The sequence below is a fragment of the Salvelinus namaycush genome, chromosome 3, assembly GCF_016432855.1.
Source record: "Salvelinus namaycush isolate Seneca chromosome 3, SaNama_1.0, whole genome shotgun sequence".
Classification (NCBI taxonomy): Eukaryota; Metazoa; Chordata; class Actinopteri; order Salmoniformes; family Salmonidae; genus Salvelinus; species Salvelinus namaycush.
In genome coordinates, this window is record NC_052309.1 from 74,525,848 (window position 1) to 74,551,934 (window position 26,087).

The 26,087-nt window shown below is 46.2% G+C and overlaps 1 protein-coding gene across 3 annotated transcripts in view; it reads right to left on the minus strand.

The window, feature by feature from the left end:
- The window catches only part of nfixb (nuclear factor I/Xb), a 104,032-nt gene that overhangs the window by 5,350 nt on the left and 72,595 nt on the right, over positions 1-26,087 (minus strand). Inside the window, exons 4-13 of one of the 3 annotated variants that reach the window (XM_038984080.1) lie at positions 18,203-18,265; positions 16,216-16,290; positions 15,932-16,052; positions 15,511-15,546; positions 14,767-14,897; positions 13,349-13,423; positions 8,915-9,043; positions 5,209-5,384; positions 4,008-4,155; positions 2,276-2,367 (exon numbers count right to left, since the gene is read on the minus strand). In XM_038984080.1, the coding sequence (XP_038840008.1) occupies positions 2,276-2,367; positions 4,008-4,155; positions 5,209-5,384; positions 8,915-9,043; positions 13,349-13,423; positions 14,767-14,897; positions 15,511-15,546; positions 15,932-16,052; positions 16,216-16,290; positions 18,203-18,265 (1,046 nt within the window). The remainder of the gene's footprint in view (positions 1-2,275; positions 2,368-4,007; positions 4,156-5,208; positions 5,385-8,914; positions 9,044-13,348; positions 13,424-14,766; positions 14,898-15,510; positions 15,547-15,931; positions 16,053-16,215; positions 16,291-18,202; positions 18,266-26,087) is intronic. The other 2 variants (XM_038984081.1, XM_038984082.1) reach the window with 2 other exon arrangements.

Sequence of the window (26,087 nt, forward strand, 5' to 3'; positions counted from 1 at the left end):
CCTGGGAAATGTTCTTGTTACTTACAAGCTCATGCTAATCGCATTAGCCTACATTAGCTCAACCGTCCCGTGGGGGACCCACCAATCCTGAAGAAGTTTTAAGTTAAAATGTGTACCATTGAAAATAAGTAAACACTAAGTTCCACAATTGACCACTAGAGGCCCCCACACGTTCCTTACACTAACAATGGTCAACAGTTGTCAGCCCCTTGTCATATTGAGGAAATACTCCCAGCTATATTGACTGACTGTCCATGGCTGTACTGTAGTGTACTGTACTATAGTGCTGTGGGAGTATGGTTTGGCTCTGCTGCTAAAGGCTGTTGTTATTCCTGACTGGACTCAAGAGTCCACAGTCAGCGGGGGGAGAGATGGCTGACGCTCCCTGTATTCAGATTGAGTTTCTCCCGCTCAGTGTGAAAAGAGAGCAGAACTGGGTCGCCGGCCGGGATCTGGCACCAGTCAACACTGGCCAACATTCTGGAGCCTTGGAAACTCTGGGCCTCCGGGGAGGTGCAGTTTGTTTTGTTTGACACTAACAGGTCGCCTGAATACCCCCCCACTCCTGCCTCTTGCCCTCCCTCCTCCCCCCTCTTGCCGCAGGCTCTGTCCCAGCAGCCTATGGGATTCGTAACTCTTCCCCTGTCAGTTACACTATCTCTCTGTCTCTCTCTCTCTCTCCATCTATCTCCTCTAACACTCTCTCTGGAATCCTTGGCAGTAATGACCACCCTCTTTCCTTACCCACGCCTTCCTCCCCCCAGCATCCCCTCTCAAGTTCAAGTGGCTATGACATCATGTCTGGTTGCTGCGGGCAACCAGACAGTCGGGACGTGACTTCTCTGAGGAGGGCTGTGCTGAAACTCTCCCTCTCCCCCTCTTTCACTATTTTTCTCCCTCCCTCATTCTCCTGTTTCCTCTCTCCTCTGGCCGTAGAACCCCCTTGCTGCCACCAGAGGGCACTTGGAGACCAGATATCTATGCTCTGGGAGTGAGAGTTCTATTCAGGCCCTGCAGTCACAGCAAACAGACTTTTCACAAGGCCTTTGCACATTATTAATGTTTTGATTGAGCATTATGCTAACAATGTCCTTTCTGAGCTACATATGCAACCAATTAAAGCTCCCTATACAATTTCATTTCTCCAGTGCAAACTAAAACCATACTGTAAACACAATATACTCAATAGCACAGAGTACTGGAGGGCTACACAGGAAGTGTGTGTGTGTGTGTGTGTGTGTGTGTGTGTGTGTGTGTGTGTGTGTGTGTGTGTGTGTGTGTGTGTGTGTGTGTGTGTGTGTGTGTGTGTGTCTGAATAGTTCTGAGTTTGTTCAGAAAGAGAGGGTAAAGAAGGGACAAAATGGCGTAGAGTTAGCACGGTGGTGTAAGGTGAGCCTCATGAGCGGGGTGGGCTAGTCAAACAGGGCATGTTACGAAGCTAGAGAGAGAGAGGGAACTGAGGGATAGCATAGAGGGAGTGAAGCGAGGGAGTGTAGGGAGGAAGGGTGAGAGCAGCAGAGGGATTCAGATGGTTTCCATGTGGTGGGGAGGAGTGTGGAGCAGAGCTGGCTCGGGGCGGGTGTGGTTGGACGCTAATGAGAAAAGTGCAGTGGGTAATGGAGGAGGCATATGAGCAAGAGGCAGTGCGGTGGAGAGAGAGAGCCCGCTGCCTGAGGGGCAGGCTCCAGATGGGCCAAATAAACAGTGAGAGGTCAGTTTAACACACACGGTAAACCACACACACGGTAAAACATACACACGGTAAAACACACATTCACAACAAATCATGGGATGAGGAGAGGGAGAGGAAATACACCAGTGAGATTTAGGGAGTAGTTAGGCAGTTTGGGAATAAGAAATATTTTGGCATGTATCCATTCACCTAAGTAAGTTTCCTGAGTTGAGCTGATAATCTCAATGAAAACAGACAGGTTTCCTACACACAAACAATACACATGCACGCATGCACACCACATGAAAACACGCACGGAAGCACATACTCACACACTGTGGAAAGCAGCAGAAAGCGCTAATGTGCTAATGCAGTAGTTTGGTAGTGTTGGTACTAGTGTTGATGAGAGTAAGGGCTTGATTAAATCCTTAGCGCTGAAGAGCTGTGCTACACGATAGAAATATAAAGGCAATGTTCCTGCGTTAGCAGAGACTGTAGTCATGGTAACGCTGCATATGTCGACTCAATCGGAAATTACCTTTCACTTTCAATCGCAAACTTCAGCGATACAGATTGAATCGAGCCCTCAAGCTGTTTGCTCACCTGTGTCTGCTGCGGGATGTTCAGAAAGTTGTTGTCCCGTGATCCGATGCTGACAAACCTGTTGGGAGCTGGGGCCCCTGACGTGGAGTAAGCTGCAGACAGACACAGAAAGGAGGGATGGTCAAACCATTTCAGCACAAACCACTGCCTGTGTTCAATAAAAGAAAATTACGGAGCATCGTACTTAAGTTTCATAACAATTCCAGAAAATACTGCAATGAAAATACTGCTTTAAGCTCTCAACCTGACATCACACACAGAATTGTTACTGTAAGTCCCCCTAAGCATCATAGAGTAGGGCTACTGAACTGAGCCGGACCTCTCCAAACTATAACCCTGGTTCCATTGGGGCTAAAGGTTGAAGCAAATTTAGGGCAGTTTGAGGTCAATATGGACTGCAACACAAAGGTTGTTATTACAAACCCTTCTAACATGTGAAGAATCTGATAATGGAAAATTGCTGTAGTGTGTGTGTAGTGTGTGTAAGTCTGTATTATTTAGCAGCATACACATACGTTAAGCACACTGAGGAAAAAAAGGTGCTATCTAGAACCAAAAAGGGTTCTTCTGCTGAGAACCCTGTGAAGAAGCCCTTTTGTTTCCAGGTATAAATATTTTCTACATGGAGTAGAACCCTTTCCAGAGAGGGATCTACATGGAACCCAAAAGAGTTCTACCTGGAACCAAAAAGTGTCCTTTTATGGGGACAGATGTAGAACCCTTTTGGAACCCTCGTGTTTGAGAATCAGTAACATAGACAAAATACATAAAAGACTTTGAGACATTGATTGAGGGGGTTGAAAAAATGTATAAAACAAAACAAAATAATACAAAAATCTGAAATATAAAAAAGAGAAGGAAAAAAAAGAAAGAAAAGTGCTCCGTCCAGTGCCCCTCCTGTCATAGGTGAGAAACATTTTGGCAGACACGCCCCATAGCTAGACACACCCTTCTAATGGACACACCCCTTCAGTCTAAAACTGCACATACATAAGCAGAACTCCAAGTCTGACCTTCAAAGCAACAACACCACCAACTCAGTAAAAAAATATATATTTAAAAAATCAACAAAAAAGTTAATTATAACTCCAAATATTATTTTCATGTTTGGATATTTTTGGGGGAAATGGCAGAATAACTGGAGCATGATGTTTTGGAGTCCACATAAACTGCCCTAAATATGTGCCACTAGTAAAAAAAAAAAAAGATGTGATTTAGAGTGAGCAATTGACAAAAAGGAAATGGATCAAACTCTATTTCTATTTTAGACTACTTCCGATCTCAAATGACATCTCGGGGGCTGGCCAAATGAGTTAAATAAAACATATAAATGCAGGAAAACCAGGATGGCAATCTTCTGCGTCAACATCTGTGAGCGCAGAGGCACAGGGGTATCGAGGAAGGGTTAGTGTCATTCAAGGCAGGGCTCAGGATGGGTGTTCTAAGAGAAACAGGATGGGCCTAATATAGAGCCCTGGAGGACACCACAGAAGGGTCATCAGAGGAGAATGGTGACAGGCTTCTGTCATAACTCTAGGGTCGGTATGATCCCAGACGGTGAAGGAGGTGAGAGGTCAGCTGGCTGTTGGGGTGGGGGGGGGTATTTACTATGGGAGCGGGCAGAGGATGGATGGCCAGGGCCCTAAGATACAGAGGGGCAGCTCCAGCAACAAAAAAAAAAATATTGGTTGATTTTGGTTTTGGTTCTGACTTGGTCTGTGGGGTCACTTACACGGAGATGTGGGCGAGGTCAGTCCGCCGTCGGGAGGCGTGCTGCTGGATTTAGAGTCGGACATGGGGAGGGGCACTGGGCGGGCCACTGGGGGAGGTGGAGGCAGCAAGAAGGAGCCCGGCATTTTGCTCTGGCCGCTCCCGTTTGGCTGCGGACAACACAAACAGGGTCAGGAGGGCGACATGTGACAACCCGCACACGGCATGAGAGGACGCAGCTCCAGAGACCAGGTCCCCAAAAAATTCATGATGGGTGGTGGGAGAGGTGGGGGTGTTGGAAACAACAGCCAAACGAATGATGTATGTGCATTGCGTCATTTATGGAGGTGTACAAAATAATAATCACCACAAGGGTTGATAGGGGATTTGGAGCAGAGGGGAGTTCTCGGGTGGTCCATGGTGGAGGGGTGAGTGGGAGGGGGGTGAGAGCACAATTGGTGGTGGGGTTTGTCCATAACATGGCAACAAATCAAAACATGGGAAAACACTCTACTAAGAAAACACGACACCAACAACACGCGAAATAATAATTACAATAAAAACGGAAGACAGAACATGTATGCTCGATTGAAATGTGCTGTGATTGTAGGCTTTCGTGCTGATGATTACATAATCTGAGGGGGTGGGCGGAGCAAAAGAAAAAAGGGAACCTTAGGGTCTGGAAGAGCACAGGACAAGGAAAAAAGATTAAGTACAGAAAACCCTGGACCAACAGGAAATTGTCAATAGTAGTATTTTGCTTTCTCTCCTCACTTGTGCAAAAGTTTGGCAATTGGTTTAAGTAAAAAAAAAAAAAAGTATCAAAGTCAACCCTGTTTCCTTACCTTGCATACTACATAACTTAAAGGTTTTCATGTTTTTCACTGTTACAGTTTCACTCCTCTATCATCATACTGTATCTATACTTCACAGCAAATGGTGTCCACAGTGATGAAACACAAACAAACCTGTGGTCTCTATCTCAGTACTGTACTCAGTGTAGTGTTTACACAGGGAAAAACAGTACATGTCTATACAGTGTTAATAATCACCACTTCATTTAGTCATGCTTGTGTCGTTTGCATGGCCACACATTAGATGTTCGTGGAATTCTATTCTTACTGCCTTCATTGGTCTTTTGTTGTGCCCATGAGTGATTACATTAGTGTACAAGTGGTTGGTGTCACTCAGCCCCTGAACTTTCCTCTTACATCAAACCTTACCTGGCCGCCAGACTGTCCCGAGCCATCAGCACAGACAAACTGCACAAATTCCTTCAGGGGGTCCTGTCCAGGATGGTGGTGGTAGCGAATGGTGGGGTGGGTGAAGTACGGGCTGGACTGCTGGATGATGGAGGGGGAGGGGAAGTGCAGGGCAGAGGCTGAGGCACGGGGGCTCCCTGAGAAGAGACATACGTTAGTTAGATAGATGAAAGGAGGAAGAGTGAATAAGAGAGAAACATAGATTAACAGCGAGACATGCAGTTCAGCAGTGAACACTCACAAGGGCTTTTAGTTTAACAGTCAACAGTGGCCACATCTTAAGACCAAGGGACAGGCACATTGAGTGACATCGGTCCAAATAGGAGTTTAATTTCATCAAATCATGATAGATTGAGGGTGAAAATGTATTACAAGAAAAAATGAGGCTTTACAGGAAATGCTTACACATAAACAAGCACACAAACGCAATGGTCTACATTACAAAAGCAGTCCCCAAACAACACAAAAAAATAAAAAGCACAAAGAGATCATTGAGCACTGTCTTAAATTAGAACGTCTTAATGCCTGTGCGTCTGTGTGCTGTTTTGTGGGTGTGATTCACAGGCGCCACAGCAATTTGGCATTTAAATAGGCAAGCTGCTTTCCAACGATCCTCTATGACAAGACTAATCTTTATGTTCACACTGTACGTGTGAGTTTATGTGCATGTGTTAGTGGTCTACACTTGGATGATATCTATTTGGTTGTGTGCAGGTGTGGGGGTTTAAATGTCCCAGTGTTGCTGCGTCTGTAAGGGAATACAGAAGCCCTCTTTTGTGCCTGCATGAGAGGGTGAGAAAGTATTTCGCTTTAAGTCACCCAGCCGAGCTGAATATGGAGACTGAGGTGTGAATGAACGTTTGAATGGGACACAAAGCCCTCTCTGTCAGATGTATATCCATTACCAAATCTCCTTGATTTGTATTAGCGGGGCGCACCCTCTCCCTTTTTCTTCTGGTGTGCCAGTCTACCCCCTTTAGTGTTGCCCCACCCGGCAGGGCCTCCAGCTGCCCGCGTGAGGCTGCCAACTCCAGTGTGTTACCCCCAGACAGGGCCCTGTACCCCCCAGCCAAGCAGCACATCGCTCCCTGCCAGGCTCCATGCTACCCCGGTGGAGACGTCTCCCCACTCCCTTAGTCCCCCTTAATCCCATTAGAGACTAGGCTAGGGCCAAGCTCTCTCGGGGGGGGGGGGGGGGGGGGGGCTATACCCCCGTACCCCCTGGATCTACGACACAAAACAACAACAACAACGCAGTAAACACTTTCACACAGGCATGGGAATGACATACATAACTAGTTTGTTGAAGAGACAAAATACAGTGCTCCATTCAGTATTGTCAAGGGAGCGTTACCTAACTGCTCCAGAGGCAGAGTACACTCTTAGGAAAAAAGGTGCTATCTAAAAGGCTTCTTCGGCTGTCCCCATAGGATAAACCTTTGAATAATTATTCTGGGTTACATGTAGGACCCTTTCAATAGAGGGGTCTACGTGGAACCAAAAAGGGTTCTCTCTGGAACCAAAAAGGGTTCTCCTATGGGTACAGCTGATGAACCCTTTTGGAACCCTTTTTTCTAAGAGTGTAGGAGGCAATCTCAGCATCTCTGAGGTAGATGTCATTACATGGTGGTCAACCTCACTGCTTCTGATCAATTTAGGAACTTTTAGCTTTGAATTGGGAGTTCAGATGAGTTCAGATGCTCATTATCTATGGTGAACTGTTCACCCTTCACAATGACTTCAGAACTGCTGGTTCATAGTGATGATACGATTGAGAATGCAAATGTCCCAGTTACAGCCCTGTGGCAACTGTTGATATCTGATTTTATCATGAGATCTTTGTTGATGCCCCCAGGGGGTTGAAATAACCACTGGCTCACACAATGACTCTGTTCCACTGCCAGATACAATAACAGTAAGCTCTTCACACACTCCCTGGGTTCCCCGACCATAGGCGTCTCAGTCAGAGAGAGAGAGAGAGAGAGAAGAAAGAGAGAAAGAGAGGAGAAGAAAGAGATAGATGACTATAATAATTGATGGTGAACGGCATAAGCATAAAGCATTTTAAGGGAAAATGGCAAGACATTGTCAGCCGTGAGCCAGGAGAAATACTCAGCAGAACAAGAACGTCTTCTCTAAAAATACAGGACTCATGAGAATGTAGGGCTGTACACCAAGTTTCTATCAGGCTCTGTATAATAATGTTCTGAAGCCAATGAATCATGTGCCCTTCATGAACTAACTACATGTACAGGTTGTAAGACTATAGTTGTGGGTTGGGGCAGTGTGGCTCAGGGAGGTGGTGATCAGGGAAGGTGGTGGTCAGAGAAATGGAGGTACAGAATGGAGGCTCTTCACCCAAGCACCCAACCACAGACTGACAGAGACTGATCTCTTTACAGGGAGCAGGAAGGAACAACTAACTGTATGTTATACTCTAGCCTAATTTGCATTCGGAAAGTATTCAGACCCCTTCCCTTTTTCCACATTTTGTTACGTTACAGCCTTATTTTCCTCTTCAATCTACACACAATACCCCATAGTGACGAGACAAAAACAGTTTTTTTTTTAAATAAATAAAAAACCTATGGGGTTTTGCTGCGATCCTTTGCTATGAGACTCGAAATTGAGCTCAGGTGCATCCTGTTTCCATTGATCATCCTTGAGATGTTTCTACATCTTGATTGGAGTCCACCTGTGGTAAATTCAATTGATTGGACATGATTTGGAAAGCCACACATTTGTCAGTATAAGGCACATGACAGCCAGCTGAGAAATAAGATTCTCTGGTCTGATTAAACCAAGATTTAACTCTTTGGCCTGAATGCCAAGCGTCACGTCTGGAGGAAACCTGACACCATCCCTACGGTGAAGCATGGTGGTAGCAGCATCATTCTGTGGGGATTTCAGTGGCAGGGACTGGGAGACTAGTCAGGATTGAGGTAAAGAAGAACGGAGCAAATTATAGAGAGATCCTTGATGAAAACCTTGCTCCAGAGTGCTCAGGACCTCAGACTGGGGTGAAGGTAAGCCTTCCAACAGGACAACGACCCTCTGCTTCGGGACAAGGCTCTGAATGTCCTTGAGTGGCCCAGCCAGAGCCTGGACTTGAAGCCGATCGGACATCTCTGGAGACCTGAATATAGCTGTGCAGCGACGCTCCCCATCCAACCTGACAGAGCTTGAGAAGATCTGCAGAGAATGGGAGAAACTCCCCAAATACAGGTGTGCCAAGCTTGTAGCGTCATACCCAAGAAGACTTGATTCAACAAAGTACTGAGTAAAGGGTTTGAATACTTATGTTAATGTGATATTTCAGTTTTTTTTATATGTGCAAACATTTCTAAAAACCAGTTGTTTCTTTGTCATCATGGGGTATTGTGTGTAGATTGATGAGGGGGGGAAAAACAATTGAATCCATTTTAGAATAAGGCTGTAATGCAACCAAATGTGGAAAAGGTCAAGCGGTCTGAATAATTTCCGAATGCACTGTATATTCTGTGCCTCAGGTTTCTTTCAAAAACATAGCTCTACTGCTGTTGTCCCTCACAGGGTGGGACAGCAGAGCCTTCCCCAACGGACACCACTCACTGCCACCCCTCCACTGGGTCTGGGTCAGGGGATTGGGGATGGGCAGGGGGTTGGGAGGGCTGTCAGGGGGTCTCACCTGGTCTCACTCCCGCCAGCATTGGCAGCGGGTGGTGGGTGAACGCCATGCGAGGCGACCTCGTCTGCTGCGACAGGGCGCTGAAATCGAATTTCCCCGGCTTCTTAAGAGAACCAGGCGAGGAGAGTCCTGGCAAAAATGGGATCAACAAAATGGCAGAACAGAGACTTGGGTTTAATGAACAGGCTGGTGGCTATTTGCTCTATCAAATCAACTTAACTGTAGACTTAAATTTAGACTCAAGACTTCTACTTAAAAAAATGTAATGGGTTTTATAATTGTGATCTACTGAAATCAATGGATCGATTGATTACACCGATGGATCAACCTCTCTCTCTCCATATCTCTCTGTTAGTGTACGGTCTCTGTGCTGTAGCATATCAGAACCAGGGTAGAGTAAAGGGGTCCAGGGGGGAGGGAGTTGTTTTGAAGCGGCGCAGGATGGGGTGGTGGGTTCAGAGGAAGGCTTGGGGCACAGTGTCAGAGTGGAGAGAGAGAGAGCTGGGAAATGCAATGGCATTATAATTGCTGCCACCATTGGAGTATATGAGCGAAAGACAGGATTCTGATCACTGGCATTCTACTGTGCCTTGCTATGGTAACTGGTCCTCTGCGTGGAGTCCATGAGCAAGCATCCAGTTCCCAACCTCACCATTGGTAGTGCTTGTCTCAGGGTATAGAAAAATCAAATAAAAAACCACAACATCCCACCACCAATCCCACACCAGCAGTGATCTCAGCACCCAGCATCCCTATAGACAGCAGGACCTCCAGCTATATGACAACACTGTGAATACATCCTCCCTCCCACACACCCTACAGACTGCACTTGTTAACGTGCCTGTTTACAAGGAGTGTGATTTTGGACTGCTTCACAACTAGGCCAGAATGTGTTTCTGTGGCACATTGACTGGCCAGAATGTGTTTCTGTGGCACATTGACTGGCCAGAATGTGTTTCTGTGGCACATTGACTGTGTGTAGCTATATTCAGATATACTGTAGCTGCAGCCTGCCAACAGATATATCAATATGTCCTTTAATTTAGTGGCCTACTGCTTGTAAGTCAGTCTGTCAGATGTATGTAACTCTGGGCTGGTGGGAGGGAGACTCGGCTGCATTGTGTTAATGCATCTCCTACAGATATGGTAGATACAGAACACACACACACAAGCTGTTCAGTCAGGGTGGCAAGCAGACGGCCCAACGCCAATGAAGGATGGATGGAAAAGGGGAGAGAGAGTGAGAGAAAGTAAGGGAGTGGAAGAGTGACGGCATAGCCTCCACATATATTTAACAACATATCAATGTGTCCTCCTACTTCTATAAATGTCAGTTGAGGCTTCAGGACTATGAACTATTCCCCAGTTTGGTAAAAACAGGCACACTAAGTATAGGCCAGGCTTACCAACTGGCCCAGAAACATGGCCAAATGTGTAAGAGCTACAGAGTAAAGAGACTGTTTTATGATCAAGGCCTCGTGAGGCAGGGTTTGAGGGAAATTATTTTGATGTATGGTAATCGGAACAGGCAATTTAGAATTGTAGGGTTTGTGACCATTGCCAAGTGGTGTTTTCGACCTCAGGGAGCCACGATATTCAAAGAATGAAATTAAGTATTGGAGAGAATAATTATCAAAATAAGAAATAAAAATACTTTTGCACTCAAACACACATTTTTCTACATGCTTGCATGTCCTGAGTCACAAACATATACTGCACAGTTTGTGACATTATGTGCATACACACAAACACGCACACAAAAACTATTTTTAACAAATTCACAAACAGAAAAAAACCATGACTAGCAAGAAGTCCCATAAACGACTAAACGACACATATTCACACAAATAAAACAAACACATCAAATAAAAAGGGGATAGTTTCAGTACGGCCCTGGGAGATGCTGAAATAGCTTTTACAAGCTGAGCATATAAACTCTAACGAGGCAGCCGTTCTGAAATACGTTTTTGAAGTGTTACTTCGGGAAACATTTGATCACAACAATTACCCACAATGCTTCTGACTGCAGCGTTGCAGCTGGGCCTGCGTGGGCATTGGTAAGTATAGAAATGGGTAGGCGGGCACGTATGTTCTGCTAGGCAGGAATGTGTGACACCAAGTGGGAGTGGGGAGTGTGATGATCCATTTGGTGGCATGGTATTAATGATGATAAAAACACAGCATGGCACTCTGGCACTTTAAGAGGATTGGGACATTAAAATAGGATTGTGTCTCACCCAGTGAACCGCTACTGGCTAAATGAGACAAATGTTCAGGGTGGACATGCTGAATATAACCACCAAGGCTAAAGGGGGATTGGGCACTCTGTGATAGATTTAATTCAGTTATCGTAACAAATGTGACGTCTGGTTGAAGAGCTGGGCTGGAGAACAAGGCCAAGATGCCCAAGGATAGATTTGCATGTTAGAGTTAACAGAAGTTACTCTGATCTCTCAGAGGGGTGTGTGTGTGTGTGTGTGTGTGTGTGTGTGTGTGTGTGTGTGTGTGTGTGTGTGTGTGTGTGTGTGTGTGTGTGTGTGTGTGTGTGTGTGTGTGTGTGTGTGTGTGTGTGTATCAGTGTGCTTCCTTGCACTCGTTTGTATGCGTGAGCGAGCACGATCGATTGTTCTGTGCTATTTCTCAGACCAACTCCTGGCACATGGCTTGGGCAGACTGGCAGCCAATCAACTGCTCCCATGACCCTCCAGCCTCGCCACGCTAACAAGCTGGCTGCCACAAAAAACCCTAACTGTCAGAGGACCGTGACCCCCCCCCCCCCCCCCCACAACCAGGAAGAAGAACACAGACATACAAACACATATACATACCGCTCACTCCCATCAACACACGTACACATCATCAAAAACACAATGTTCCCTACTACACATATCTCCTTCCACAAGCTATCTCAGACCAATATGTTGACTACAGTACAGTGATGGACTGAGCTTGCAATGAAGTGAGAGAGGAGAAGGAAACAACCAATGAAAATGCATAGAGGCGTATCAATGTCCCCTCAGCAGGCACCGGAGACAGCATAGCAGGAGACAGCAAAAGTAATGATGAATTACATGATCACCTCATATGCCTCAGAGCCTTCCATTCAGGTAGTGAATCACCTTTGGAGGGGAGCTGAGACCCTCTCCCTCTCCCCCTCCTCCCCCTACACCACCACCACCACCACCACCACCAGAACAGATGTCTGCTGTAACCCAGTAGCTCCCATTGCTGTAGACACATGGAAGCACCATCTGGACCGGAACGCTGCTACTCTCCAGATTGTGTGTGTGTCTGTGTCTGTGTCTGTGTCTGTGTCTGTGTCTGTGTCTGTGTCTGTGTCTGTGTCTGTGTGTGTGTGTGTGTGTGTGTGTGTGTGTGGAATATTTTAGAGACAGACGGTGCCTTGTGCCTTGACGGCACACCTGAGTGCATTTAGTCTTGTTTGTTTGTGTTGTATTCCTCTTCCTGTCCTGCATGTTGGAGGAGGTGTCCACTGTTGAGTGGAGGCTATGACAGGTGGGGGGGACACAGAACAGCACCGCCTCAGTAACTGACTGGGTGAAGCATCTCACAGCAACTCAACAGGAGACAGGGCCTCACTCTAGAATCTCTACCCACTCTCACAGGGCTATACCATTGATGCATGTGTTGCTGACTAAATTACTAAATTACTGCGATTCAAAACTCTTTTGCAATGTAAATTAACTGACATTTGAATTTTGAATGAGCGAATGCAAAAAGAGTGCAAAAAATACATTGAAATCAATTAAACATTGAAATCAATTAAATAAATGAACAATAGGTTACAGTTTTCTGGCAGCCTGAGTCAGAAAATATACAACCCTAATCAAGCCCTCTAACTTGAGCAAGTGGACACAGTGTTTGAGAGGTAGTAATAGACTTGGTGTAGCTACTGGGTTACCAAAAGGCTTTGGTAATTCCACAAACCACAACAGATATCTGGGAGAGAAACAAGAACAACCCAACAGCAGCAGAGAGGAGAGGGATGGAGAGAGGGATGGAGAGAGGGACGGAGAGAGGGACAGAGAGGGACAGAGAGAGGGATGGAGAGAGGGACGGAGAGAGGGACGGAGAGAGGGATGGAGAGAGGGATGGAGAGAGGGATGGAGAGAGGGATGGAGAGAGGAACGGAGAGAGGGACGGAGAGAGGGACGGAGAGAGGGACGGAGAGAGGGACGGAGAGGGACAGAGAGAGGGATGGAGAGAGGGATGGAGAGAGGGACGGAGAGAGGGACGGAGAGAGGGATGGAGAGAGGGATGGAGAGAGGGGTGGAGAGAACACTCTCGCTAGGAAGTGTGGAAAAATAGACAAACAGAGAGACAGAGAGATGCATACAGTACAAGTTGAGGGCGGCATGAGTTAATGTACAGTATAGATTATAATACGTATATATGAGTGCAATGTTTTCTAACCATGGTAAGGGAACTGCACGCCATCGTTTTCATGCTTTATCTTCCTCTCTTGCACACTGGCCAAATGGTGCTGCACTGGAAGTCCAAACAGGAGAGAAGGGCACAGTTAACAACGTAGGAGGGGGAATTAGCAGGGTGGAACGTTAACCACAATCCACTCAGTTGATGACATGAGAGCTAAGTACAGGATGATTGACATGTAATGAAATAAGAACAGTGGCACAATTAGGAATATTATGTTGTTATAACGTGTTTGTAAATGAATTGCATCCATATAGAGGCCACATTAAAGAAGACACATTTTACAAATACATTCACTGCTCTCCCTCCACCTTTCCCATTGGCCACCAATAGAATAGGAGGCTTCTGTGAGGGTTGGGGATGGAAAGGGATGCATACATTACATTCATTCATGAACATGATCTATTATAGAATTGAATTGATAATTGATAGAAGATATCAACTATACTAAAGGGAACATTATTCAGGTTGAATATGAGGTGATGGATACAGGCACATGGGAGGGAGTGGTGATGCTGTGCTGTGATGCTGAACACACAACAGAGGAGTTGGAGGGTAAAACCATAAGGAGACAGGGAGGTTTGGAGGGTGCAGCTTAGAGAATGGAGCGTCTATGGGAGTCTGTGCATAGTCACAACTTTGAGAGAATTTGTGATTTCAAGAAAGGGGGGGGGGGGGTTGTAGAGATATTTTCTTGGAAACTATTATGCCGAAAGCTATCCACATTATATCTTTAATACAAAGCTTTTCATAGAGGCTTAAGTCTAGACTGTATCACAACCGGCAGTGATTGGGAGTCCCATAGGGGGGCACACAATTGGCCCAGCGTCGTCCGGGTTTGGCTGGTGTAGGCCATCATTGTAAATAAGAATTTGTTCTTAACTGACTTGCCTAGTTAAATAGGTTAAATTAAATTAAATAGAAATTCAAAAAAAGTCAAGTCAAGTCTGTCAGCAGGCTCTGTGACTCACATATCACATCACACACACATCACCCAGTCAAAGAACCTCTAACCACAGAATGTGACGTCCACTGAAGACCTTTTGCCTCTTGCTAGGCCGTCATTGTAAATAGCAATTTGTTCTTAATTGACTTGCCTGGTTAAATAAAGGTTAAAAAAAACAATCTAGGAGCCTGAATCTAATACTTTTTTTACTGAGCACAGAGCCGAGCAGCAGACACACTGGTATACTACTACATACTACTACTGCAGTGCACACTGAAAGTATTTAGAAAAGGTGTAAACACAGGCCTACAGAGCAGGTGGATAGGAGGAGGAGGAGGAGGAGTGAGGGTAGAGGGAGGAAAACAGGTCTGACAGACAGTAGGGGGATACAGTACCATAAAACACAGCAGGGGGTGTTAGATGGGGTGGGGGGGTTATGGGGGTATCTAACCTGCGTCCACATCGTTGGGCCAGCCACTGGACTGGGAGCTGCTGCCGGCCGCAGGGGAGCGGCCCGAGTAGAAGACATCGTCCACCGGGCTCTCCATCTCACTGTCGTCAATGGACTTGCGCTTGTTGGAGCTGGAGAGAGGGAGAGAGAAAGGGACTTAATGGGTGTGGAGGCAGGAATATTATTTACTTGGGAGACAAAGTACAGTCTGCTGAGAGACAGATAAGTGCGGCTAGAGGCTTTATTCACCATGCTTTATCTGAACATGGCCATGTTTCTAATCCCTCAGATTAGACTATGTACCTAGACCGGGGTAGGCAACTCTGGTCCTGTTTTGGATTTAACCCACTTGGAAGACCAGGTGTGTTGAATTTAGGCAATCATTGAACTGATCAATTAGCTCAGGTGGTCAAGTGTGGTGCCTAGTTGGAACAAAAGTCCTAGTTGGAACAAAAGTCCTGAACAAAATCCTGCAGTACCTGTGGCACTCCAGGAACAGGGTTGCCTACCCCTGGCTTAGACTAAAGTATTGTAGAGCGTAAGTGTGTGTACAGTGAGTGAGAGTGTTCCTTGGATTCAAGTCCATACGAGACCTGTAAAAACATAGGTCCTTAAATGCACAATGTTTCATAAGTGGATCCAAATAAAGAATTGTATGTGTTTTTGGCTGTCCGTCTAGCTGAGTCTGAATGTGTCTATATTAAAGTAGTGTCAGGGGAAATATAGTGGAGTGAATATAACTACCTCCGTGGGAGACTTGCATAAAGCTCCATTTCAGTCCTGCAGCGTGAGAGAGAGAGAAACAGTGAGACAGAGAGATAGAAGGAGAGAGAGATAGAAGAGAAATAGAAGGAGAGAGAGAGATAGGAGAGAGAGATAGAAGGAGAGAGAGAGATAGAAGGAGAGGGAGAGTGAGTGAGGAAAGGGGAAGAAAAGAGACAGAAAAAACACAGACAGACAGTTTGACGGATAGGTGGAAAAAACACCAGATGAAGAAAGTTCCACAGAGAAGAGAGGGGAGAGAGAGGAAGGAGAAGAAAGGTCCCATCACGCAATCATAGCAGAGTGAGGAAAGCATTCACAAAGGTTAGACAGCATAGACTGAAGCGTACAGAAGCTAGTATTAGTAGGCTACAAAATAATCAGGTAATGTGTGTGTTTGTACCTGGTGGAGGGGGTGGAAGTGATGGAGCGGCGTCCCAGGGCCACCTGGTTGATATTGTAGTAGCCAGGACTCTCCAGGTCGGCCAGGGAGAAGTTGGGGCCGGACGCTGTGGCCACTGGAGCTAAAGCACACACACAGATACATGTGACTCTTACACAACTCTTTAAACAGAGAGTATAGTAGGAAAATGCATGTGAGAACCTTGAGGTTTGTGTGTACTGGTGAGTGTGTAGTGAGAGTGACAGTGAGAGTGACAGTGACAGAGAGGAGAGGCAGTGACTCACTTTGTGACACTCGGACCAGCTCGGCCACGTTCCACACCCCTGAAGTCACAAAGCAGTCCTGGAAACTCAAGTGCCCTGGGAAAACAGAGATGAGAGCAATGAGGATGACGAGAAGATGCTAGGACACACACACACACACACACACACACACACACACACACACACACACACACACACACACACACACACACACACACACACACACACACACACACACACACACACACACACACACACACACACACACACACACAGAGGGAGCATAGAAAAACAGATAAACCACAGTGGAAAGCACTAGCATGTGTTTTCTATAAGATAGGAAATGGCATTGGTTGGACGTATCACGCACTTATCAAAAGCCCTATGGACAGGTACTCATGTCATGACTGCTTCAAGTCAAGCATGTCAAAACACTGTCCAGCAACAGGCCTTAATGTGCTCCACAGATTGTGCCCTGTGTAAGTTGTATACACACACTGTTTACATGGTGTCCAGTGGGCATCCAGTATGTCAGAGCTTGTTGCAACATGTATGATCTCATTACTGCTATAGATTGTGGATTGTATTTGTGTGTTTAAGCTTTCTAAGAGCTCTAGTGTATGCTGTGTGTACAGGCCCTGGCAGTGGGCAGTGTATAGAGTGACCAAGGCTCTCTATCTAAGGCTATGGTATAGTGTTTCCTGCTCCTGGGGAACTAGCACTACACACCTGATTCCACTAATCAACTCATCATCAAACCTTTAGTTACTGGAATCGGGTGTGTAGTGCTAGGTCAAAATGTGCCCCCGTTGGCTCCCCAGGAGCATGACTAAGAAACTTTAGTGTGTAGTGTAGAGTCTATAGTGTCCGTTCAGTCTATAGGTCCCTGGCCGGGTGTAAAGGGATGTGTATAGACCCATATTGTGTATACACACCCATATAATGTGTATACACCCATACACCAACCCTTATTGGTACCAGCTAGAACCCTTTTTGTCACGTTCCTGACCTGTTTTCTGTTGTTTTGTATGTGTTTAGTTGGTCAGGGCGTGAGTTGGGGTGGGTAGTCTATGTTATGTGTTTCTATGTTGGGTTAATGTGTTGCCTGATATGGTTCTCAATTAGAGGCAGGTGTTTGACGTTTCCTCTGATTGAGAACCATATTAAGGTAGGCTGTTCTCACTGTTTGTTTGTGGGTGATTGTTGCTGTGTCTGTGTTTGTTGCACCACACGGTACTGTCTCGTCTCGTTCGTTCGTTTTCCCTGTTCGTGCGTTCTTCGTTTCATGTAGTTCTCATGTTCAGGTCTGTTTAGTTCGTTTTGTTATTTTGTAATTTCTAAAGTGTGCTTTGTCATCGTTATTCTTTTCTTCATTAAATTCATTATGTATTCATCACCCGCTGCGTTTTGGTCCACTCTCTCCCCGAAAGATGAACGTTACACTTTTGAGTTCCATGTACAGTTGAACCCTCCGTAGAAAGGGTTCTACCTGGTACCAAAAGGGTTCTACCTGCAATAAAAAAAAAATCTTCAAAGGGTTCTGCTATGGGGACAGCCGAAGAACCCTTTAAGGTTCTAAATAGCACCTTTTGTGTAAGAGTGTAGGATGTCCAGGTTCTCCATGGTTAGTGGTGCTCCTACTCCACACCCTCTCCTCAGCCTGCCTCAGCCTGGGTTAACCGCAGCGGGGCCGGCTGTATGAGGTCAGAGCTCCAGTCGGCAGCACGGCCATGTGGTTCCCATCTTCCAATAACGTCAGGGTGATTTATGAGTGGGGTGCCACACTCACAGCCAGGCCCAGCAACATCAGCTCGCCTTACTATAATAAACCCAGGCCCAACTCCACTGGGACACACTATACACTCTATACTGGCCTGTGTGTGTGTGTGTGTTTGTGTGTGTGTGTGAGTGTGTGTGTGTGTGTGTGTTTGGAGTGTGTGTGTGAAAGCGTTTAAACATGCATCTGCATGTATAAATGACAGTGTGTATATTCACACTGTGAACTCACCATTGGGTGGTGGCTTGATGTCTGTGTCTCCTTGCTGGTTTGAGCTGTCTGATTGTCCGGATTCTGTGGAAAAGAGACAGAGAGACAGAGAGAGAGAGACAGAGAGAGAGAGAGAAAGCGAGAGAGAGAGATGGTGGAGAGAGGTGGAGGTTAGGCAGGAGACAGATGCCTGGACGGTACCCAAGGTGAGGGGGCAGTGGGCGGAGGACGGCATAGGAACACATTGGAAAGTATTTTAAAACCCCTTCTTTCCAGAGGCAGAATTGGGTCTTAGATTAAAGGTTGGCTATTTCCGCTCAGGTTTAACATTAGAGTCATGAAATGGGAAATCAAACACCAAAGACTTTACTTTCCAGAGCCATTCACAGTAGAGGAATCACTACTAATACTCTCTCCAGAGAGCATCAAGTATCAAAGAGGAATGGTTTGGTGTTCCAGTTTGAGAGATGAAACAACTGTGTGTTTGTGACATTTCTTGCCCCATTGTATCTCTGGCACTCCTTCCTTTTCACTTTTTTCTCTCTCTCCCTTACTCTCCCCACTCTCTTCTTCAGCATCCCTCTCTCTCAATCCCAGGGAGCCACAGTGAACACACACACACACACACACACACACACACACACACACACACACACACACACACACACACACACACACACACACACACACACACACACACACACACACACACACACACACACACACACACAGGGAGTCCTGTTTGAGTGCAGGCTGTTGGCACAGTGTGGCAGGTGAAGTTCCCATGTAACCCCAGCTTGCAGCCTCTCTCTCCCTCCACACTGATGACTAGTGTAAGCTGAGGAGTGTAAATGTGAAGCCCGGGTCCGCGAGGCGTCATTGGGACTGCGTCTCACTCAGCTCTTTACCTTAACGACTGTGCACAGAGAGGCCTGTGCTAGTTTGGTTTGGCCCCGCTTGGTGCCATTCTTTCTCTGCTGTGTAATGCAACCTTGAAGAGCTTTATGGTTGGATCATATATACCATTCAAGCCAATTACCCCCACAGCACTGTATGTTTTAAGGCAGTGTGCGCCAAGTATCCCCATTACCCCTACTACTAGGCCCCTCCCTCCCTCCGCTCCATCTAAGCCCCTCAGCATCCTCATCTTGGGGAGGCTAGTCCTGCCGCACCATTCACCCCACCGCTAAAGACGAGAAAACCAAAACAAAAGGACAGAATCGCCATATCACTTTGGTCTAAAAGGAGTCTCTTTTTCCCTCTCCCTGAATGGAGTCTCAGTCCCTCTCTCGCTTTTTCTCTCTACTCTCTCTACTTCTCCCTCACTCACGCTGTCGCTCTGTGGAATCCTGGCAGCCATTTTAGCATTTGGCAGCCATCTTAGCTTTGGCGGTACCAATACATTCCTGCTAGTTGATGGCGCACCCACACTCGCTAGCACACACACTCTCACACAGACCCACACAGACCCAGTGGTATGAAAGATAAAAGATCTACAGAGGATATACACTGCAAATGGAGTGAAAATAAAACCACCGGGATGTTTGTCTCCAGTCTTTGTCTGCCGTGCTACTGGACCTCTGCAAGCTGCTAAATGAAAAGCTAGACTGGACGACGGCAGCAGAGCCGCACTGACAAATCATCAAGGAAAATAGGAGGAAACATAAGGAAAAGATCCAGACAGAGACCATTATTACATTCCTGTAAGAGGTAAATAAGGTGAACTAGAGTGCAAGCCAACATTTCAACTGTAGGATGGTGTATAAGGGGATCATCTAAGTCTGTATTATTTTGAAAATAATACAACCTAATTTGGGCATACTCTCACTATGTAAAAACATCTTAATATGCAATTGAACTTGAACCTATATATTATGGACCTCCTTTTTTGAAACAGTAAAACAAAGAGTCTGGGTCATCATCACAACAATGAGGATACCCCTCCATTCAGGTGTTTAATGAGAGGGTGAGCTGAGCTGTCACAGCGGTCACACTGACTCTGATAGAACCTGACAGCCCAGATCTGCCTCATTCATTCTCCCCAGACACACCATCTGTGATCAATACAGCTCTACACCTGCGGGCCACCTGGGGACTATACACCCAATCAGACTGGGGCCAGGGGGTTTCCTAACTACTCACCTGGCCAGGGAAAACCCTGGATCCTTGTTATGGTCTATAGTTAAGAGTTTTTCCTTGTCAGGTCATGTGGTCAGGAAAAACTGTCCTTAAATCAGACCACTGTTAGATCACCAGTCTAATCTAACTGAGGCCCCCTGGAGGTCTGGTGGAGTGTTAACAGCTTCAGTTAAATTCTAATAGCTGCTGTCTACTGTAGCCTACGGTATATGAACCTCCAATCCTACTGCATGGCACATTTGCAGGGCTTGTTTCCTGGTGCTGGAGTGTGTTGGAGGGCCCAGGGTGCTGGAGAGGAACAAAGGGAGGATGATGAAGGGATGAACAGGGGATGAACAGGAGAGAGCTCATCAAACAGAGAGGAGATGCTCTGAAACAATGGAGAGGCTGCCCATTATTAGTGCTTCTGCTCTACAAGCCAACAGGGCTGGGAGGAGAATCACTGCCACCACGCCGCTTATCACCACGCTACCATTCCCAGGGTTACACACACACCAGCCCTACACTGCTCATCCTTATCTCCAGCACACAGTCACCCCACGGGCCTCTGTACACATTCTGGAGAGATAATGCATCACACACACTCCATTAGACAGACATACAGTACATACACATTAACAGACTCACGCCAATCACATTCATACACACTACATACATTTGTCACTAAGTCTCCTCATCATACAGTACATATACACTAAGTGTACAAAACATTAGAAAGACCTGGGTGAAAGGTGAAGGTGAAAGCTATGATCCCTTATTGATGTCACTTGTTAACTCTACTTCAATCAGTGTTGATGAGGGGGAGGAGACAGGTTAAAGAACCATTTTTAAGCCTTGAGACATGGATTGTGTATGTGTGTCATTCAGAGGGTGAATGGGCAACACAAAATATTTAAGTGCCTTTGAACAGAGTATGGTAGTAGGTGCCAGGCGCACCGGTTTGTGTCAAGAACTGCAACACTGCTGGGGTTTTCACACTCAACAGTTTCCCATGTGTATCAAGAATGGTCCACCACCCAAAGGATATCTAGTCAACTTGACCCAACTGTGGGAAGCATTGGAGTCAACATGGGCCAGCATCCCTGTGGACATCTTTCGCCACCTTGTAGAGTCCATGCCCTGACGAATTGAGGCTATTCTGAGGGCAAAAGGGGGTGCAACTCAATATTAGGAAGGTGATCCTAATGTTTTGTACACTCAGTGTACTGACATTCTGGCTACAACACTTAAATACAGTTAAAACACTATACCCCATAGACTGAGAAAATTACTATTACTGAACGTAGGCCTACACACAGAAGTAGAATGAATAGAATGGGCTTCCCCATTCAAGACAATGATGACATAATGGGTGGACTAACGGTCATAGCGAGTGTACCCATAGGAGCAAAGCAGGAAATAAAAGCAGGAAGTGTACCCATTAATCTGTGCTGTGATATGTTGAATCAGCTCAACTGACATTACAAAAAATACATTACATTGCATGAGCCACATCAGTTAACATAATTTAAAAGACCATTCTACATTACCATGGAAATGATTGCATCACAATACCAGCCCGCCATTGCGAGCGTACCCATGAGTTTATCAGTCAAATTGCCAGGGTTAGAGGGTTCAAAGGCCCTTCTATTCATTCTGATTTCTATGGGCCTACATGCTTTCAGCGCGGACCCAGCATAAGTAGGTGTCATTATTCTACTAATCAAACACACCTGTGATTTGGATGCATCAAAAAGACACACACCAATATATGATAAACACACTCTCACTGTGCTAGGTCTAATAGACTCATTTGCCATGCGCATATTCATAAATGAATGCGCTCGTACATACAAATAGGCACTTTTTGCCTATTTACCAGCCGGCTTAGAGCATTTGTTTATGCATTACAGGCACACATGAGCAAACAGCATGTTTTAATGTAATGTGCATTAACTGGAAGGGGATTTCACATGGCACAGTGAAAGATCAACATTGAGTCAAATGGCAGAGATAAAGCCAATGGTTCCACAGTCAAACTTGACGACAGGAGTGTGGATGGCCTCTCAGCAGGCTACTGTGCTCTGAGCCAGGGCTCAGCTCCGTCTCTTCACTTCTCCCTCTCTTCACTTCTGTCTCTCTTCACCTCTCTCCCTTTCTCTCTCTCCTTCGAAAGTACAATAACAGTCCTGGATTCCATCGCTTTTTCTCTGTATTTATTTATTTTCTCTTCTCTCTGCTTTGTTTCTGACTGCTGTTACTGTCTCTGAATCAGATATTTCTGCTCTCTCTATGACCTCTCTCTCTCTCCCACTCTCTCCCTCCCCATCTCTCCCTCCCCATCTCTCCCTCTCTCTCTCTCTCTCTCTCTCTCCCTGCCCATCTCTCTCCCTCTCACGTTCTCCCTCTCTGGGAGGACAGTCCTGGATTTCGACTCGGTTGACCCGGCTGCCCTCTGCTTCTGTCTGCCACACAGTGGCCCGGTTCAAATGAAAAAATGAACACACACACACACAAACACACACACACACACACACACACACACACATGAATATTATAGCCAGATGGAGGACAGGAAGTAGGTACACATACACACACACAACAGCTGGCCAGATGTGGCTCACTGCCATTGTGTGTGTGTGTGTGTGTGTGTGTGTGTGTGTGTGTGTGTGTGTGTGTGTGTGTGTGTGTGTGTGTGTGTGTGTGTGTGTGTGTGTGTGTGTGTGTGTGTGTGTGTGTGTGTGGTGACGGCTGGGAATAGCTGATGAATGGTTGGTGTGACATGGCACTGCACAGAGGAGGCATGCAAAGTATAAATATCAACAGTAACGTGCTACTGTCATATGCTGTTGTGAAGTGTAAAGCTAACATGCTAACTACAAGTAAGTACTACAACTAAGGCGGATAATGCTCTCTGTAATAGAGTGCAACAGTGAGCAACAAAGCTGCAGGCTACAGAACAGACGGCCATGAGTAAATCAGTATAGTACGTCTGAATCTAAACAATCAGCATGCTGGTAAACAGCAGTCTCTCTCTTTCAACAACTCCTCATCTGAGGCCAGCTCGTGTGTGTGTGTGTGTTCTCCCAGTGGCCGAGGGCCATGACTCTCCCACCCCGGGTGTTGTGTCATTTAAGGATAGAGCGCCATGGTTCCGTTCACAGTGAAATGATAGGGCCCTCTTCCTACGCCTGCGAGAGGCCTTTAGACAAACACTCCACAGTCTCTCTCTCTCTCTCTCTCTCTCTCTCTCTCTCTCTCTCTCTCTCTCGCTCTCTCTCTCGCTCTCTCTGTCCCTCTCTCTCTATGAGCACCATCACACTGGGGGTTTTTCGCGTCCAGGCCCTAACCCTGTCATTGACGGTAAACTGTGTAGACCGGCGTGGCTCCGTCTCTCACAGTTGAAGTGTACCTATGATAAAAATTACAGACCTCTACATGCTTTGTAAGTAGGAAAACCTGCAAAATCGGCAGTGTATCAAATACTTGTTCTCCCCACTGTACCAGTAGTAGGATTATGTGTTTGAGCAGAACGTATGTTTACAGTATATGATCTATATGTTTTTTTAGCGTAAAAGATGGATGTGGAGTAAAGGTATTTGACCAAATATGTATACATGCATGCTTGTATATCGTGTCGATATCCCAAAAATGTTGATATCCAGAAGCAGTCCTTTTCACTTCATGATAGTGGGCGTGCACATGTGGTTTCAAGTGCATGAACGTACATAGGCTACGCGTGTGTTTATGTGTGTGTGTACATAGTCTCCCCTCCCCGCACAGAAGAATGGCAAAGCCCCCGCAGCCTCCCCATCCCCCAGTCCTCCACCCCTGGATAAAGAGCCCCCACAGCCTCCCCAATTGGGTTTCTCTTAAGAGGTTTATCGGTATGTTGCTAAACATTCTGACCTTTTTTTAATCCTTAATGCGCTTAAAATGTTCCAACCCCTCCTAATCCCCCAGGCTATCCCACACAGATGTTCACTCAGCTCTTTTATTGGACGTTATTTATTTTTTTATCCCCACTTATTTATTCATTTCCTATCTTATAAAACCATACATCATCATCTGACCATCCCCCCCACACCCCCTCCTCCCCCCTTTCTCACCTCATATTTCGGCAGCCATTGTCATTGGACACCCATGGTGGGTCCTTTGAGTTTAAGCCCCATGGGGCAAAGAGGGCACCAGGTTCAGAAGAGACATTAGCCAGTGTAGATAGATTCCAATATATTACAGGACTTCAGTATTAGATCAGTATTAGGGCAAATGAAACACACAGCTGAGAATAGTATGTACTGCAAATGGGAGAGGGTGAATATTGGGAGTGTAACTCTGTGTGCCAGCACAGCATGTTGCCGTGTGATTAATTGCGAGGGTGTACAATGTATCCGTTTTGGTGTAGGTAAGAATATAAATATATCTACTGTACATGAATATTTATATGAGATTGTATCTTAATGTGTATAACATATGCATCATACTTCCTCCAGAGCATGTGTGTATAGTAGGAGATAAGCATGTAAATTGTGTGAGTGTGCGTGAGTGTAGCAGTGAGTACATATGAGTTTGCGTGCCTGTGTGTGTGTGCCTGTGTGTGTGTGTGTGTGTGTGTGTGTGTGTGTGTGTGTGTGTGTGTGTGTGTGTGTGTGTGTGTGTGTGTGTGTGTGTGTGTGTGTGTGTGTGTGTTTGTATGTGTGTGTGCTCTGTGTGGCGGCCCAAGCCCTGTGCCAATGAGGAGCAGGTGTGGGGAGACTGCCCTGTGTAGCCCGGTGCCCATCTGCGTGCCCGTCTGTGTGCCGCCTGCACCCACACCGTGCCAACACCACACAGAGCAGGGGGAGCCAGGGGGTGAGAGGGGGTGAGTGGGGCCTAAGGGGACTCAACCATGGGAGAGTGCAGTGCAGAGGGGGGTGGTGAGGGTAGAGGAAAGGGGCTGGCGTCCTGCCCATGTATACCCCTCTCCCTATTCTCTCTCTCTCTCTGACGCTTTCATCTTTTATTTGTCCCTCTGCTGATCAACCATGGTGTACAGAGCCAGACACACAGTGTGACAGTAATTCACAGAGCAGCATAGACCATTTAACTTGAATGATTGATGTATTGGTTTTAATTTGATATGATAGATAAATAGACCTCTGTGCTGATTCAAATGACCCTGACTTTCTGAGATCCCCTTGTGTTTCCTTTTGAAATTTCACATACTGTTACTATAAGGCAGGGGTGTCAAACTCATTCCACGGAGGGCCTAGTGTCTGCAGGTTTTTGGTTTTTCCTTTCAATAAAGCCCTAGACAACCAGGTGTGGGGAGTTCCTAACTAATTAGTGATGTTAATTCATCAATCAAGTACAAGGGAGGAGCGAAAACCCGCAGACACTCGGCCCCCCGTGGAATGAGTTTGACACCTGTGCTATAAGGCTACAAAAATATGCTTTAACAAGTGTAATGACTGTGTTTGGCCACCAGATGTCACTTACTGGCAGTGGGCAGTGGCCAGAACACATGCTAAAGAAATCTGCTAAGAGAGGTAAATATGTGACTGCATTCTGTGAAACAGGAGCGATAGGGGGAGGGGACACACACAGACCTATAGACAGTGTACAGAATCTACATGGACATACTGTATGGGTGTGTGACCCTGTGGAACGTATTGAGAAGGGAAGCAGCAGGCCTATATGACAGACATGAGAAAGTATGGTTTACAGGGAAGTGGTGTGTGTGGGCACAGCCTGTGTGTGGGTCTGCTAGTGGGAGTGAGGGTCATGTGATGTCCCTCTGTGCCAGGGA